General features: G+C 44.7%; 1 protein-coding gene across 2 annotated transcripts in view; it reads right to left on the reverse strand.

The window, feature by feature from the left end:
• Positions 1-19,371, reverse strand: part of LOC149441116 (choline/ethanolaminephosphotransferase 1) — an 81,664-nt gene that overhangs the window by 45,271 nt on the left and 17,022 nt on the right. The window contains exons 3-5 of one of the 2 annotated variants that reach the window (XM_089657717.1): positions 13,921-14,005; positions 12,189-12,320; positions 10,601-10,759 (exon numbers count right to left, since the gene is read on the reverse strand). In XM_089657717.1, the coding sequence (XP_089513843.1) occupies positions 10,601-10,759; positions 12,189-12,320; positions 13,921-14,005 (376 nt within the window). The remainder of the gene's footprint in view (positions 1-10,600; positions 10,760-12,188; positions 12,321-13,920; positions 14,006-19,371) is intronic. The other variant, XM_089657718.1, reaches the window with a different exon arrangement.

Here is a 19,371-nt window from a genome sequence, read left to right on the forward strand (position 1 = left end):
TGTGTGCCCAGGTGTCCTCCTGTCACTCTTCCCACCTCCTGTGACACTGCTCCCCTCCTCTCACACTGCACCTCCTGCTGTAACTCTGCCCTCCCCAATCACACTGCCCCCCGTCACACTACCCCCCCTCCTCTCACACTTCCCCCATACCTGTCATACTGCGTCCTCCTCTCACACTGCCCCCCCCTCCTCTCACACTGCCCCCTTCTGTCATACTGCCCCCCCTCCTGTGATACTGCCCCATTTTCACACTTCCCCCCCTTCTTTCACACTGTCCCCTGTCACACTGCCCCCTCCTGTCATATTGCCCCCTCCTATCACTCTGCCTCCCTCCTTTTACACTACCTCCCTTCTGTCATACTGCCCCCTCCTGGCACTCTGTCCTCTCCTGTGATACTGCCCCCCTTCCTGGCACTCTGCCCCCTCCTGTGATACTTCCCTCCCTCCTCTCACTCTGCCTCCCTCCTATCACACTGCCCCTCTTTTGTCATACTGCCCCCCTCCTCTCACACTGCCTCCTTCCTGTCATTCTTCCCCAGTCTTGTCACTCTGCCCCCCTCCTATCACACTGCCCACATTACTTTATGATGAGTATGTAATTGTAATGGGGGAAATACTCCGGGGTAATTATAATGGGAGGAATTGGGGGTTAATTAAAACTATGAAGTGTGTGTGTATGGGGGGGTGAAGTAATTTGATGTAATGTGGGGTAGTTATAGTTGGGGAGGGGGTCCAGGGTATTTATAATGAGGAAGGGGAGGGTGCAGGGTAATTATAATTTGGGGGGGGGTATTGCAGGGAGATATGTAACAGAGTAGGATGTGTGAGGTAATTATAATGGGGGGGGGGTTGTGGCACAATTAAAAAAGAGAAATTATACAATTATCGCGGTGGGGTTGAAACCATGTTTTACCGCACCAGGTGACACCAACCCTACGCCACTGCCCTAGATATCGCTTTACCCTTGGATCTCACCCGCTGTCAGGGACCGCCGTGGCGCCTTCCCTGGCGCACGCGCTCTAGCGGCAGTTCGCGTTGGGATACAAGCACCAGGTCCCGGCGGGCCGCGGCTGACAGGAATCCGCGCACGCGCAGTAGGAGCCGCGGGCGTGCCCTGGACGGCCAATGACAGCCAGGGGCGCGTCCTGGGCGGCCAATGACAGTGCAGGGCGCGATATTTAAAGATGCCCTGCACTGTCACAGGTTGCCGCAAGGTCTGATCTGTAACCTGAGTTCCTGTGCCCTGTGATTGTTGACCCGGATTGTTTGACCTCTCTGCCTGCTCCAGCTCTGACCCGGATTGTTTTGACTACGCTGCCTTCTCCTGAGTTTGACCCGGATTGCCCCTGACTACGCTACCTTCTCCTATCCTGACCCCCGGCTTGTTTGACCATTCTGCGGACTGACTACATTACTGACCCTGCGTGTGACCTGACAACTCTCTGCCTGCCGACTCTGTACCTCGCCGTCCCCCACGGTGACAACCGCCTGTTTATCCTGCCAGCCTCCTCACATCTGGCTCTCTTCCGGTGTACACACATCCCCGGAGGTTCCCTCTGCCACTGGTGGGATTGCTCGGAGGTCGTGACCTGGTCCTGGTTCTGCTCCAAGTCCATCCCCACCATCAGGGGCCCTGGTGAAAACGCAGACCGGGACTTAAGACTCCATGCTTCGGGCAGTCCTGTCAAGTGGGCTGCCAGAGGCACCACCTGGCGGATCCGTAACACCCACACTCTTATGGATCCTATGATTTCCATTGGGTAGCAAATCACCTCCTATAATTGGGCAACATTCTTACTAAATCTTAAAAAAAATCAAATACAAATACTAAAACAACCAACTACATCAAGCTCATTATCCTAGTACTATCATAACTTTACAATATCTATTGAAGGAATGTAAAACTAATTAAATGCAATTAAATTACATTTTTTCCCAAAATGTTTATACTTCTTCAGTGTATTTTCATTTAAATTAATATGGAAACCACTCAGACGTAGAATAGATGGGCATACTGTTTACAAAGGACAACTTAAAAGGAGAACTCAGTGGCCCACATCTACAAGCTATTTTTACACCACTCAAATTGTGAAACTTACACGTCTCCATAAGATCCCCCATATCCCCTTCTGGGTTATTCTTAAAGAGTATGTAACCTCCCCACTTAACTGCCTACCTTCTCTGGCTTATACCAACCTACAGGCGACATATTTTCTAACCCCATAATCAAACATTCTTTGTAAATGTGGTACAGTATGAAGACAATATGGGGAAAATCCTGTAAACCCCACGTGCCCCTGTCCACAATTTGGGGTAACCAAATCTTTTACCCAACCTGAGACTTGCGACAGTAATATATATGGTGGTGGTCAGTTCAAATCCGACAGATATATGACCTTTTGTTACAATGGATTAGAATGTTTGAATCTCTGAAAAACTCACATAAAGTCCCCTTCAACAGAAATATTCTGTTAACTACAGCAAAAGATTTTTCCACACGTTTTTTGAAAATTAAATTTTTTTTTTTTTTGTCACATATTGCTCACACATGCCATGGGTATATGTGGAACTACACCCCAAATATATCCTCCTGAGTATGGTGATACTACATATGAAAGATTCATTTGGCAGCCTAACTGCATACAGGAGTCCAAAATCCAATGGCCCCTTTGAGTGCCTGATGGTGTGTAAATTCCTCATTTCACTTCCTCGCTACCTATCAGTTTCAACGGTTTTGAAATTCCAGGATAGCAAACCCACCCCCCCACACCACCAATGACCTATTTTGTGGAAGTAGACACCCCACAATATTTGCAGACAGGCATGTTGGGTCAATGGAAGATTTTTATTTTACCACAGATTTTTAAAAAATGACAAAAGAAAAGTTTTTTTTTTTTTGCACAAAGTTGACACTTAATTGATATATTGCTCTCACATGCCATGGGTATATGTGGAATTACACCCCAAAATACATTCTATTACAAGTATGGGCATACAGACCTAGGGAGACTGACAGTTGTTTTGTGTTTCTTCCATTTGCGAATGATTGTACCAACTGTTGTTACCTTCTCACCAAGCTGCTTGGCGGTAGTTTGGTAGCCCAGTCCAGCCTTGTGCAGGTCTACAATCTTGTCCCTGACATCCTTGGACAGCTCTTTGGTCTTTGCCATGGTGGAGAGTTTGGAATCTGATTGTTTGATTGCTCCTGTGGACAGGTATCTATTATACAGGTAACAACATGAGATTAGAGCACTCCCTTAAAGAGACTGCTTCTAATCTCAGCTTGTTACCTGTATGAAGGCCACCTGATAGCCAGAAATCCAGAAATCCTGCTGAATGATAGTGGATCAAATACTTATTTCCCTCATGAACATGCAAATCAGTGCATAATTTGTTAGACATGCATTTCTTTGGAATTTTTTGTTGCTATTCTGTCTCTGTTACAATACACCTACCATTCGATTTTTAGACTGATCATTTCTTTGTGAGTGGGCAAACATTCAAAATCAGAAGGGGATTAAATACGTATTTCCTTCACTGTACCCATGGCATGTGTGAGCAATATATCATTTAAGTGACAACTTTGTGTACATTTTTTTTTTGGTCATGCTTTTTTTTAGGTTTGCTTTCCTATTTTTAAAAATGGCACTGTTCGGAGCTTCCGGTTTCTTATCCAAAATGTCTTGGTATGCTGACATCTTAAGCGTTCTCTTCACTGAAACTAAGGGGCCAAGCCCAACCCCTGATAAACAACCCCACACTATAATCCCCCCCACCAAACTTTACACTTGGCACAATGCAGTCAGGCAAGTATCGTTCACCTGGCAATGGCCCAGACACGTCCACTGGATTGCCAGACAGAGAGGCGTCCAAAGAACACGTCTCCACTGCACTAGAGTTCCAGAAAACCAAACAACAACGGTTAACAATAAAACATAGTAACAATAGAACATTAACTCAATAAAACAATAATTGAATGGTGTTCCTGCAAAGCAAACAAAAACAGTTAACAATAAAACAAAGTAACAATAGAACATTAACTCATTAAACATTAAAATATTTGTATTTTCTTTTTTATGTTTTTTTTTTCTTCTACTTTTTTTGTAACATTTAGGAACAGCCTCTTATTTTAGGGTCTCTCAAAATGCGATAGTTTCCTGACTAACATCTTTCGAGACCCTGTGTGAAAATAGTGAATGTATGCCTTAGACTGTGCCATGCTGTACCCTATACTAATATTCCACTAGTGTGTGGTGGCGACTGAAGCAGTCCTTGAGGCAGAGACCAGGTTGGCCAGGACAGGAAGAACAAAAAAAAAGCGGGTGTCGCATCTTATTCGGTGTCTGCTACAGATACATCTTCTGTGGATTGACCTTTGGGTTGGGGTACTAGAGAGGATATCCGGAAAATGCCACTCATGCGGCTGGCTCACTGCATCTGGATTTGGGTATTGGTCCACAGCACCTTCTGGATACAAAAGTGCCGTGATGATCTCTTCCTGAAATTTTAGGTAGGATCCACTTTGTAAATAGACAACTTTTTGTACTAGAGTTGAACTTTGCGGGAAACTAGGTATGGATTCATCATTTGGTTGTTAAAGTCCACCCCTCCATCGCCATATGCTGTGCTAATTTGGGTCATTGTGTCGTGTCTGCATGAATGGAAGACAGGACGAAAAATCTCCAATTTGTCCGCCCTCTTCACTGCAAGCAATTCATCATTTCCCAAGCAGGATTTCTCCCCCTTTCTAAGTTGGGTGTTTACAAGCCATTGGGGGAAGCCATGGTGATTAGGTCGTGTGGTGCCACATGAGCCAATTCCAGGATTGTACAAATGTCTAAATAGTGGCACGCTTGTATAGAAATTGTCCACATGTAAGTGGTACCCCTTGCAGAACAAAGACAACACCAAGTCTCATACTATCTTGCCACTGCTCCCCATGTAGTCTGGGCAGTCGGGGGGGCTCTACTTCACTGTTTCTTCCCTCATAAACCCTAAAGTTGTATGTATAGCTTGTGGCATGCTCAAGGAGCTAATACAATTTGAACCCACACCTAGCACGCTGTCAGGGATGCGGGTGTGACCAGAAGTGTGTGGACTGACACAGGGAAACGCAGGTTTCAGCTATAGTAAATACTATAATTTATTGAGACTAACAATACAAACGCAGTGCAAAACTAAACATAACACAGTGCAAACAAACTGAACCAAACCTCCAACAGATAACAAACATACGATACAAGAGTAGTCAGGCAGGCCGGGTCATAGCAAATGGGCAAACGGAGTACCAGGAGCAGGCGGGAGAGTGGTCAGGACTAGCCGAGGTCAGTACAGGCAGAGTTCAGGCAGCGTCAGGACAGGCAGAAACAGGATCAGGAAACCAGGGCCAAGCAACCAGTACAACAAGGCCCTGACTGCAGGTCTGGCCATCCCTTAAATACACCACCTGCAATCAGCCCCAGGTGATGGCTAATTGCCGAAGTGAGCCTCTGGTTGTTGAGAGCACCCGCTGGCCAGCCCTGGTACTGCAGCCCACAAGGCAAGTGAGTCCCACCACTATTGGCAAGTCCATTCCTGACACACGCTTGCTGGGGAGGTAATGTTTGAATGCAAGGCGGTGAGTAAAGTGATTGAGGGACTCACGCAGATGTTTCTGCTGGGGCGTATACACATCTGCAAATTTCTCAGTAAGATGGTCTACAAGAGGCCGAATTTTGTAGAGCCGGTCATGAGCAGGGTCACCCACGAGGACGACAGAATGTGTTATCACTGAAATGCATGAAGCGCATATCGTCTCATATTTATTCCTGGCCATGGAAGCAGAGAACATGGGCACATGATGAATTGGATCTTTTTTGTAATGCCCATGTTGAGGGTTAGGCCCAAAACAGTTTTAAATTCGTAAACTGTAATAGGTTTCTGTCAGTAATCTGGATAGGACCAGAAATGTGTGGACTGACACAGGGAATAGCAGGCTTCAGGAGTGATGTAAAATATAATTTATTGTGAGCTACACCAGTGTATAACAACATACAGTGTAAACAAACCCAAATAACAAAAACCTTCACCCAATATATATATATATATATATATATATATATATATATATATATATATATATATATATATATATATATATACACATATATATATATATATATATATATATATATACATATATATATATATATATATATACATATATATACATACACATATATATACATACATATACACACACAGCAATCTAGCGTAGAGGAAGACAGAACACATAGCAGGTAACTGGGGCTCAAGGGCACAATACACCAAGGCACTGATGGCAGGCCTGGTTACTGCTTAAATACACCTCCTGCAATCAGCCTCAGGTGATGGCTTGATTGCAGGAGGTGAGATCCTGGCTGGTGAAAAGCACTCTCTGATAGGGACTGGTACTGCAGCCCACAGAGCAGGTGAGCCACAGCACCACCAGTGGTGAGCCCTTTCCTGACAGTAACCCCCCTTTAAGGAGTGGCCTCAGGACGCTCCGAACAGTCCTTAATGGGCAAAATGTTCCACCGCCTGGGTCAGGTAACTGGTTGGATATCCCACTGCCGGAGTCAAGCGACTGGCTGAGTTTCCTGCTGGTAGACCTATCTTTATGTATGAAAACACATGAAGGCAGGTTGCTGGACACAGGATCTCCAGAAGCAGGCTGGGAATCAGGTATTGGCCAGCTTAGCTGGACCTCAGGGGCTTGCAAATCATGCTGGGCAGCAGGCACCGGGTCGTCGGGCTAAGCAGCAGGCACCGGGTCATCCGGCGGGGCAGCAGGCACCGGGTCATCAGGCAGAGTAGCAAGCACCGGGTCATCTGACTCGACAGCGGGCACCGGATCATCAGGCTCGACAGCGGGCACCGGGTCATCTGGCTCGACAGCGGGCACCGGGTCATCAGGCTCGACAGCGGGCACCGGGTCATCAGGCTCGACAGCGGGCACCGGGTCATCAGGCTCGACAGCGGGCACCGGGTCATCAGGCTCGACAGCGGGCACCGGGTCATCAGGCTCGACACCGGGTCATCTGGCTCGACAGCGGGCACCGGGTCATCTGGCTCGACAGCGGGCAGAGGCACATCAGGCTGGGCAGCGAGCAGAGGCACATCAGGCTGGGCAGGAAGCAGAGGCACATCAGGCTGGGCAGCGAGCAGAGGCACATCAGGCTGGGCGACAAGCATCAGGTCATCCGGCTGGGCGACAAGCATCAGATCATCCGGCTGAATAGTGGGCATCGGGTCATCAGGCTGGACAGCGGGCACCGGGCCACCAGGCTGGACAACGGGCAGCGGGTCATCAGGCTGGACAACGGGCAGCGGGTCATCAGGCTGGACAACGGGCAGCGGGTCATCAGGCTGGACAACGGGCAGCGGGTCATCAGGCTGGACAACGGGCAGCGGGTCATCAGGCTGGACAACGGGCAGCGGGTCATCAGGCTGGACAACGGGCAGCGGGTCATCAGGCTGGACAACGGGCAGCGGGTCATCAGGCTGGACAACGGGCAGCGGGTCATCAGGCTGGATAACGGGCAGCGGGTCATCAGACTGGACAACGGGCAGCGGGTCATCAGGCTGGACAACGGGCAGCGGGTCATCAGGCTGGATAACGGGCAGCGGGTCATCAGGCTGGATAACGGGCAGCGGGTCATCAGGCTGGATAACGGGCAGCGGGTCATCAGGCTGGATAACGGGCAGCGGGTCATCAGGCTGGATAACGGGCAGCGGGTCATCAGGCTGGATAACGGGCAGCGGGTCATCAGGCTGGATAACGGGCAGCAGGTCATCAGGCTGGATAACGGGCAGCTGGTCATCAGGCTGGACAGCAGGCACTGGGCCACCAAGCAGGACAGCAGGCACCGGGCCACCAGGCAGGACAGCAGGCACCGGGCCAGCAGGCAGGACAGCAGGCACCGGGCCAGCAGGCTGGATAGCGGGCATCAAGGCATCAGGCTGGATAGCGGGCATCAAGGCATCAGGCTGGATAGCGAGCATCAAGGCATCAGGCTGGATAGCGAGCATCAAGGCATCAGGCTGGATAGTGAGCATCAAGGCATCAGGCTGGATAGCGAGCATCAAGGCATCAGGCTGGATAGCGGGCATCGGGTCATCATTTGGGATAACAGAAGACGGGTTCTCAGACAGCAGGTTGGCCGATTTGGACACTGGCAGGATGGTACTGGTTGGAAAGAATTTTCGCTTCTTCTTGGGTTTAGTTACTGAAGCACTGCAAGTAAATGCAGGGCTGTAAACGGAGGGAGCAGCTGAAGACAGAGAAGAGCTGAAGGATGGAACAGAGAAGGGAGCAGATGCTACAGAGGACTTCTTGATGGGGTTAAAGGCAGGGTAGGTGCAGCGAGTGGGAACAGGGTACTGACATGTGGTTGATAGCAAGGTATACTGGGCTGTAACTGGGGGTGCTGTCGGGAATGCAGGAATAGAGCTTTGAGAAAATTAATTAGAAGCAGGACTGGGTTGTTGCAAGCTGACTGAGGCTGGGTGTAACAAATCTGACCATGTCTGTAGTACTGGTTTAACAAAGCTCAGCTTACACATAGCCTGTCTGACCAAAGACTGCACTGTGTTTATACAATCAATTAGCACATGTTGTGAACATGCTGAATAATGCTCAAAGAAGCAATCCGGATCATCCTCCAACAACCATACCAGTGACTCTACTTGTTCTGTACTGAATGGCGGAGAAAAGTCATCCCTGCTTTCAAGGGTACTGGACAGAGCCAACTCAGCACAAGCCTGGATCAATGGCTGCACCTCACTAAACACCGTGCCCTGATCAACTAGGGAATGAGCAACTCGCATGCACTCTAGCAGCTGATCCCTGGCCCACTCCTTCAGAATCTTATAGCAGTATTCTCTATCTTCTATTGCTAGCAGAGACAAGTACACAACCTCCTCAGGATGCATCCTTCACAAACAACAAGCCAAGATGACTTCCCTGTGCAGCCACTTCTGGTCAGCACTGGCCTTGTTGTTATGTCAGTAATCCAGATATGACCAGAAATGTGTGGACTGACACAGGGAATAGCAGGCTTCAGGAGTGATGTAAAATATAATTTATTGTGAGCTACACCAGTGTATAACAACATACAGTGCAAACAAACCCAAATAACAAAAACCTTCACCCAATATATATATATATATATATATATATATATATATACAGCAATCTAGCGTAGAGGAAGACAGAACACGTAGCAGGTAGCAGGGGCTCAAGGTCACAATACACCAAGGCACTGATTGCAGGCCTGGTTACTGCTTAAATACACCTCCTGCAATCAGCCTCAGGTGATGGCTTGATTGCAGGAGGTGAGATCGTGGCTGCTGAAAAGCACTCTCTGGTAGGGACTAGTACTGCAGCCCACAGAGCAGGTGAGCCACAGCACCACCAGTACAACAACTACACCAGTAATGACGGTGATCAGCGACCTATAGCATGAGTGCTATTGTGTGCGAGCAATCTAATGCTAACTGACCTTGACTGGAGGGGTGCTAACTGACCCTGATGCTATTAGACGTTGCTAGTGGCACTAATACAGTGATCAGTGAAAAATATTGTACACTGACACTGTACTAATGGCACTGGCAGGGTGACAGGGCAATCAAAGTTTTAATGTGGCAATCAAGGAATTAAATTTATCTAACATTTGTGGGTGCAATTTGCTGCTTTTACTCACATGTAACGTCTCTTTCTACTCTCTAGTTCCAGGGAGAGAATATCCAGCTAGATCCTGTGCCTATATTTACAAATATAGGCACAACTCCGCTTCTCCATTCGCTGTAGAAGATCAGCAGAGTCCCAGCCAAAAATCACTGGCCGAGACCCGCTGACATGCATCTCCTGCAGCAAATGACAGCAAGGGTAAGCTTGGGTAAGTACAGTACATTGTACAGTGGGCGGGAAGACCAAAAGCGATGAATTGCTCGTGTGTTAACGGCGGTCAAACAGAAGACAGCTAAGGCATGTAAAAAACCTACTATCCAATTTGTTGAACTGAAATCTCACATACATTACTATAAGATTTTAAACAATTTCACGTTATTCGGGACCTTTGGATCACCAACTTTCTGGCTGAGGCGCGCTCCCAGCACAAAGACAGGTACGCAAATATGCGGCCCCACAGAAAAAAGTCCAGTTCTGTGAGGCCGCATATTTGCGTACGTTGGCGTCAAGGGGTTAACCATCAAACAACAAAAAATCTTTTTGCCTTCTCCTCATGCTTCTGCCTTGCACCCCCCCCCCCCTATTTATTATCTCACAATGTACTACTGTATATCTCCTCTCCTACGCTTACCCTAAATGAAGAGGTCAACAGACACACAGTAGTTCAAATCTCAAAATGACTATACTGTGATCTCTGCCCTTATTACCTTAATCTGACTACTTTTAATGGCTTGTTATGCTTATTGCTACATTGTTTTTATAAAACTGATGACTAGAAAATCTAACAATCTTAGAACATACTTAGACTGTTTTGTATGGCTAGAACAACTAGGTCAAAACATACAGTGGTATGAATTTTTTTTTTTAAACAAGTAAAAAAAGACTACTTACTACTAGCTTATTTGTTACTTTCGCAGAAACAAATCCAAATGCAAGAATATAAAGGCACGGATGCTTTTCAAAAAGCTGAACAGCAGATTTCTTGTAAATCATCGTTGCTAAAATAATGACTGTGCCAATGTGTAGCATTGGGGACAATACACTGGTTCCCTGAAATAGAAATAAAATCATGAATAGAAGAAGAGAAAAAAACAGCATACATAAATGGAAAATATAGTTTCTCATGCTGATAAAATTCACAACATTATAATACTGGGGCAGAATATACTACAGAACATAACTCAAACTGAAATATGCCCCTGTTGGCTTACAAAATCTTGACACAAAAATGAAACTAAATATACTCCCATTTGCACAATGGGAGGAATAGAACACTGCTGATTTAACATGTGGAGTACCATTCCTGTATACAGACAGAAACGGAAGACAGACAATATACAATGGCGTCCATCGTCCACTGATGTCTCTAGTCTGTATGAGATATGTTCTTCACATCTTATCAGTAATATGAAATGTTGTGTTTACATATTCTTTTAAGTGCCTGCTGTACCATGTACATGTATGAAAAGTATTCTGTTCTCTTTGCGGGAAAACCCTTGCGTTCCTGCCAATCCGTCTGCTTTCCTAATATAAACTGACCCCATTGGGCATTAGAGCACAGCATGGTGCCGAGAATGCATACATTCCTGGTACGTACCTGCTGTACTATGTACTTGTATGAAAAAGTATCTTGTTCTCTTTGTATTGCTTCATTTGTGTGAAATCCCTGGTGTTCCTGCCAGTCCCTCTGCTTTCCTAATAAAAACTAACCACAGTAGGCATGAGAGCACAGCATAGTCAGTTTTCTGGCTGTGCTGAGAGCTAATCCAATGATCAGGCTTGTGCTGACACACCCCCTCTTCACTGAAATTCACTGGGAAGATCAGTGTACTGCTGTTTTTCTTCCCCCAGCTCCATATGCAGCTGAGAACAAAAGGGTATGTGATCACTTAAAAAAAAAAAAAAAAGATATTTATACTGGTTTTTTTTTATATGTATACATGAATGTTTTGCCTTTCATTTCAATTTTAAACTGAATGGGGTGTTTTACAAGGTGAGGGTTTACATATTCTTTAACTGATTTTCTGCAATCATTTGCCATAAAATGTGATCTGATGCTCAGCTAAGTCACAACAACAATAGACAAACACAGTCCCTGAAATTCATAAAGACTGGCAAAGACCTATTTTGAAAAAAGGGTCAATCGTGTTTTAAAAGTGGTGAGAATGCTCCAAATTTGTGTATCTGTCTACAAGTCGTATGCTGCACCACTTTTTAGAATGCACACTTCTGCAAAATCTATCTGCGCAAATTTTTCTCTTTGTACGCCAAAAGAGACTTGGTAATTAGCTTCACTTTTGTAAGATACAAAGCGTTGTTATGTTATTCTGAATTTGGTGCATTCATTGCACCACAATGTAGAAGTGGTGCATTTAGAACAGAGTTGCTGTCTGAACCAAAAGTTCTGCTTTAAAGCTCATTCAAGTCTTTGTAGACTGAAGAATGCATTACTTTATTATATACTTAATTATGAACTTACTGCAATTGTTGATCCATTCTTCCCAACCCCACCGGTAAAGATAACTCGAAAGTAATTGATAGAAGAAAATATGGTGCCAGCAACAGTGCAGAGGGCTGGAGCAAGTTTTACTTGCATGTTCAGCACTGGAATCTTTAACAGGAGAAATACAGAGAAAATGTGGAATAAACAAATCTGCGCCTATTATAGTACCCATGCTATAATTTCAACTTCTTTGAATATTGATAGTCTAAAAAAAACCCAGAAACTGCAATAATCAGTACTTTACTGCATAACAGGTAACATTATGACAGTATGTGATTTACTGATTTTACTTCACATTGCTAATATACATTAATTATAAAATACCTCACTGTTTAGAATACAGTTAAATGAGTCCACAGAAAGTTAATTTTTGGTTGCAGATAGATAGATAGATACCATCTAAATCTGCCAGTCCATCTTGCACTACCCTCTCCAGACAATGCTGCCTAACAAGGGTGACTCCATTGCTCCTGCGTGAATATAGGAGCAACCCTAAAACAGAAAATGTGTTACTGGTTGGATCACCAGGTAAATATAAAAGGAAAAAAAAGAAAACTAATGCAACCTCCACATTTAAAGCCCAAAGCCAGGAAAAACATGGAAATGGAAATAGTGTATTGTGCATCAATTACCTTACTCCTCAATATTGATTCCAAACATTGATTCCTAAACCATCATACAGTATAATAGATTATATTGAGCAATCTACAAGCAAAGCTAAAAATCCTTCCCTGGGGACCAAGCATTCCACTATTAGGAGGTGTGCACATCAAACAGGCAGTGATGTGGACAGACAAGGAAGGACTCCGGGAGGTAAATAAAAGGATCATCATGTGATCGTGACTTCAGTTAAGTATAAATAAGCATTTACATTTTTTTTTCGTACCAGCATTTAGTTCCTTAAATCTTGGAGTTGGGCTTTAAAAGCTGCAAGATAGTACATTTTTAATTTTGAGTTTATCATCACTAATGATGTTCAGACATGAGCTTTGTTCTCATGCCAGGGCTACCAAACCAGATTTTACTCCTTCCACAAAAAAAACACAGTGATGGGAAATCTCCACACTGGGGATACTGACAGTTGGCATGATATAAAAAAAATGAAAATAAAATATAGATGGAATTCAACTTTCAGTGACCATGCACACTCTAGTACCTGCCACCAGAAGATATCATAAGCATACTTTTCCAAATGTTTGTCATACTTTTAATTCTGAGCTCAGCAGCGTACCAAAATGTACACCTAGTGCAAAGATTCCATACTTTGGCAAACACGAGTGTAACACAAATAAAACATTCAGTATGCCAACTACAACCGTTTGTGATTGGTGGGGACAGTGGCAGCATGTAAAGTTGGGTGTAGAAAGTAACTGGTTCTTCACACAGTGGTACATATCTCTTTTTATATTCGATGGAATATGGACATATGTTCACCAGTAACACTGCTTCCACAATAGCGTCAGTGGACAGCAATCATGTATCAAAATAAACACAGTTTTGCCTTGAAAATCCTCTCCAGAATGTGGCAGCTTACACGACTGAAGATACATGAAAAAATACACTGTATTCACACATACACAATCAAATGAAAATATTTATGGATTCTTGTTAGCAAATGTGAATTGTATTAGAAATTTTAGTATAATTATTTGAATGCAATGATTAAAACATAAAGCAAATTTGTAAGAAATAACATCATTCAGATTACCATTGATTGCCACAAATCTGGTCCACCGATCACAGCCAATAAATGCATGATTATTATGAAGATCTGAACTTCAGTCACATCAATTCTGATTTCATGCAAGGAGGCAGAAAAAAAAAAAGAACACTTTTAAATAGTTATTTGCAAATGCTGGTTTTAAACTGTAAAGGTAACTCAGTAAACTATGGTCATTAAACATTTCCAATATTCTAAGTTACAGTTGACTTTGGTTCTGCCATTTCCCATCCTGCCTACTACCTAATAGAGGCGTACCTCGATTTACGAACGCCTTGGTTAACGTAATTTTCGGTTTACGAATGAAAATCCATTGAAAATAATGCCTCGGTTTACAAATTTTGTCCGCAATACGAATGGATTATTTGGTTTTCAATGCATTTACAAATTAATTTTTAATCATGTCCCTGTACAATATTTATGCCTTTAAAGTGCACTTTATAAAGAGTTTTGAACAGATAAAATACTTTTTTTTTTACTTTTTTCTGACCCCCGGAATGGTTTTCAATGCATTCCTATGGAAAACCGCATTTCAGTTTACAAATTTTTCACAATACGAAAAGTCCCGCAGAACGCATTAAATTCGTAAACCGAGGTACGCCTGTAAATGTTACCAGATACTAAGGCTGGACATACATTATAGAACATTTCTTTACATTTACCAAAACCATTTAATATGAGATAAAAAAGATTTTCCATTTGTATGCAATCAGGCAGGCGCTTGCACTACATAGTTGAAGAAAAATCTCAGGAAATTAAATAAGAAAATTACATAATGTATGGCCAGCTTCACCCATTATTCCCCATTATCTACAGCAGTCTTCAACCAAACCTGACCAGCCTAGTGACTTCCTATTGAAGCAAGTGCAGGTCCTGTGTAAAGAGGCACTGCTCAGGTCAGTAGGCAGCATGGGGGACATGTGGACCTTGAGTCAAGATCTTCTCTGTGCCTGTCTGGATTTGAAGACATGGCATTATTTTCATAAACCCAAAAACATCCTGGAAAAAAAATGTTTTCTACATACTTACCTGTAAAATCCATTTCTTGGAAGACATCACAGGAAACAGAGCAGGCTATTCATAACTATAAGGTTATATGCCACCTATAGCTGAATCAAACTGGCAGATCAAACAAACAGGAAATCCTCCCCTATATAACCCCTCCTACACAGGAAGTACTTCAGTTTTTGTAGCAAGCAATAAAAATCCCGAAAGAGGGGCGGGACCTCTGTGTCCCATGATGTCCACCAAGATATGCATTTTACAGGTAGGTGTAGAAAAAAATCCAATTTTCTTTAACGCACAAAACGGGACACAGAGCAGTCTATTAATGACTATGTGGAATGTCCATAAAGGAATAAAAATATCTGTGGGGTGAGTGACACCATAATAACCACCATCATCAAGTTGCAGCCAAAGGCAGAATCCTCCATGGCTCTGACATCAACCTGGCAAAACCATGTGAATGTATGAACTGAAGACCATGTAGCGACCTTGCAAACCTGAGCCTGATGGCAGACAGCCCAAGATGCCCCCACGTTCCTGGTAGAGTGTGCTCTCACCTAAAAGGGTGGGGCTTTATCCTTAAAACCACGGGTTTAAATGATTAACTGGTGGATCCAATGAGAAATAGTTGATCTGGATGCCACCTGCCCTTTCTGGGCCCCTCTGGCAGCACAAACCAGGATTCCTGACCTGTGCCACCAAATTCAAGTAAATCGTAAGGCAAGACGCTGTCCTGATTCAAGTGAAAACTAGAAACCACTCTAGGCAAGAAAGATGAATGAGGATACAACATCTCACCATGATGCAAGACAAAGAACAGATTCTTAAGTGAAAGAGCCGCTAGCTCTGACACTCGCCCAAGTGATAGTAACCTTTGTGTCAAAGGACTAACGAAGTCTCTCGAATTGGTTCAAAAGTTGGCTTCTGCAAGAATAGCCAAGACCATGTTCAAGCTCCAAGGATACAAGGGTGGCCTAACAGACGGGACTGGCCACATTACACCCTGCACGAAGTACGAATCAAGAGTGAGGTTATGGGAAAAAAATGGGTATAGTGACTAAATCTGACCCTTAATGGTACCTAAGGCCAATCTTTTTCATGGGTGCCACTTCATGGCTTCACACCAGGCAAATAAGATTTCCAGGTCCTGTAATGGAAGCTCCCTGAAATCAGCTTGCTGGTGCTAACAGTGTGGAGAAAACAGGACCAAAGACCCCAGATCCTTCCAGACCTAGGCTTCAATAGCCAAGCCTTCAATCCTAGCGATCGTAAAACAGGATACAATAAGTCTGGGCAGACCGGAGGTGTTCAAGGAGCATCCCCTACCAGATACGCTATGTCGATGTACCAAAGCCCTCCCAGGCTACCACTATTATCAGTGTTATCTTCTCCCGGATCCTGCGCAAAAAACACAGCAATAGTTGAATTGGGGGAAGGCATAGATTAGGGGAACTGGTGCCCAATGTGTTACCAGTGCATCTACCTCTATTGGCAGTGGGGTAGAATCTGGAAGTCAGTAGATCCACATCCAGAGTTCCCCAATCCTGGCAGATTGTCGAGAACACTCTCCTGATAACAGCCACTGACCTCTGGGGAAAAGCCAGTTTTCTATACCTGGAATATGTATTGCCGACAGAGACAGACCCAAACAGAATATGGTTTACCTTTTCCTGAACCACACGACTTCTGGTACCACCCTGGTGGTTGCTATACGCCACTGCCATTGCATTGTCAGACCGAACCCTGACCACAAACATGTGCATCTGGTTTGTTTAATAATTCAAAGCATGGAGAACTGCCCAAAATTCCAAATTATTCATCAGCAGTATTCTCTCCTGTGGAGACCAAGTCCCTTAAACTGTAGCCACCTCTAAACCAGCCCTCCAACCTGGTTAATAACTGTGGTTACTAAATTCCATATCACTGGAAGGATAATTACCCGTTCTCCAGATTCTGAACAACCACCCACCAATACAGACTGCAATATCCTGGGGTTAAAGCTCTCTGGCTATCCAATGCTTGGACCTTCATAATCCAGACAGACAGAATGTTCCTCTGGAGTGGAACAACCCATAGGAAACTGCTTCAATGTAAATATTATTTCCTCATGCAGAGATATATTGAAAGATACCTTTTGCTTCTTAGATTTTAAACTCGGAATCAACTGCTCCCTGATCAAAGGAACATTAAGGTCTTTTGAGACTGACACCCCCGTGTCCTCAGCAAACCCAGCATCGGGGCTAGGAACTTTCTGAACACTCTGGGGGATGTGGCCAGCCCAAAGGGCACTGCCCCAAACAAAAATGGTGATTCTTTACTGCAAATCACAGAAACCCTTGATAAGCCTGAAATAAATACAAAGATATACGTCATTGAGGATTATGGACATCCGAAATCTCTCACTTGCAGAGTGGCCACCACTGATCAGACTGATCTTATGTATAGTGCCTTGAGATCTAAAATAGACCTCACATCCCTGTTTGGTTTTGGGCCTATGAACCTGTCAAGTGTCTCGAATCACCTCAGAGACTGCCCTAACATCCTCTGCCTGAGATTCCTCTCTAAACACAGCTGTTTCAGACTCTGGAGGGGAAATGCTTACAGCAACTGCTATTCTCAGGCAGTCTCCCCACCAAGTAATAACCTGGGTGGGCTGAGCTGGGAATTTTTTTCTTTTGTTGTTTGAGCTGGGCGGGCTGACCCTGCTTAGCTTGCGAGTTCAGATGAGACAGGTGCATTCATTCAGTGTGATGCAGCCGCAGTCCATTGCACTTGCGCCACCAGGAATAGCTGCAATGCCAGACAAATCCAGTGGCCCAGATACACCTGACAATACTGGTCTACCGTGAAATGCGAACACGCTGTGTTTTGAGAGGCATCACAGGCAGAGGATGCTAGGGCAGTCTTTGAGCTTGGATCCCCCCCCCCCCCACTCCCGAGTCCACGGCACCAAAGGGGCGGTGCGCACCTGCCTCTTGGCTGCCTCCCACTTTCAGGACCATTTAAGTCACCAATGTAGCAACTATATTGCCACCTAACTATGCAGTCCCGCAGGGATGCAGGTCCATAGCCATGTTGGTCTACAGCTATGCAAACACGTAGGCATGCAAGCATGCAGATATGTAAGTACAGTACACAGGTATGTAATTATGTAGGTACAGAAGTATGCAGTTATAAAAGTATGCATTTAGTTAAGCAGTTTATGCAAATATAAGTATGCAGTCTATGCAAGTAAAAAAATGCAGTCTATGCAAGTATGAATTTAAGTATGCATGTACGTACAGCATCTCACATAAGTGAGTACACCCCTCACATTTTTGTAAATATTTTATTATATCTTTTCCTGTGACAACACTGAAGAAATGACACTTTGCTACAATGTAAAAGTAGTGAGTGTACAGCATGCATGACAGTGTAAATTTTCTGTCCCCTCAAAATAACTCAACACACAGCCATTAATGTCTAAACCGCTGGCAACAAGAGTGAGTACACCACTAAGTGAAAATGTCCAAATTGGGCCCAATTAGCCATTTTCCCTCCGGTTGTCAGGTGACTCGTTAGTGTTACAAGGTCTTAGGTGTGAATGGGGAGCAGGTGTGTTAAATTTGGTGTTATCACTCTCACGCTCTCATACTGGTCACTGGAAGTTCAACATGGCACCTCATGGCAAAGAGCTCTCTGAGGATCTGAAAAAAAAAAGAATTGTTGCTCTACATAAGGATTGGCTAGGCTATAAGAGGATTGCCAAGACCCTGAAACTGAGCTGCAGCACGGTGGCCAAGACCATACAATGGTTTAACAGGTCAGGTTCCACTAAGAACAGGCCTCACCATGGTCAACCAAAAAAGTTGAGTGCACGTGCTCAGCATTGCTACAGAGGTTAAAAGGGTGGGGGGGGGGGGGGTCAGCCTGTCAGTGCTCAGACCATACACCACACACTGCATCAAATTGGTCTGCATGGCTGTCGTCCCAAAAGGAAGCCTTTTCTAAAGTTGATGCGCAAGAAAGCCTGCAAACAGTTTGCTGAAGACAAGCAGACTAAGGGCATGGATTACTGGAACCATGTCCTGTGGTCTGATGAGACCAAGATAAACTTATTTGATTCAGATCGTGTCAAGCGTGTGGGGCGGCAACCAGGTGAGGAGTACAAAGACAAGTGTGTCTTGCCTACAGTCAAGCATGGTGGTGGGAGTGTCATGGTCTGGGGCTGCATGAGTGTTTCTGGCACTGGGGAGCTATAGTTCATTGAGGGAACCATGAATGCCAACATGTATGGTGACATACTGAAGCAGAGCATGATCTCCTCCCTTCGGAGACTGGGCTGCAGGGCAGTATTCCAACATGATAACGACCCCAAACACACTTTCAAGATGACCACTGCCTTGCTAAAGAAGCTGAGGGTAAAGGTGATGGACTGACCAGCATGTCTCCAGA

This window comes from Staurois parvus, unplaced genomic scaffold (genome assembly GCF_062004578.1).
Source record: "Staurois parvus isolate SC_StPar_1 unplaced genomic scaffold, SC_StPar_1.0 ptg001025l, whole genome shotgun sequence".
In the NCBI taxonomy this organism is placed as follows: domain Eukaryota; kingdom Metazoa; phylum Chordata; class Amphibia; order Anura; family Ranidae; genus Staurois; species Staurois parvus.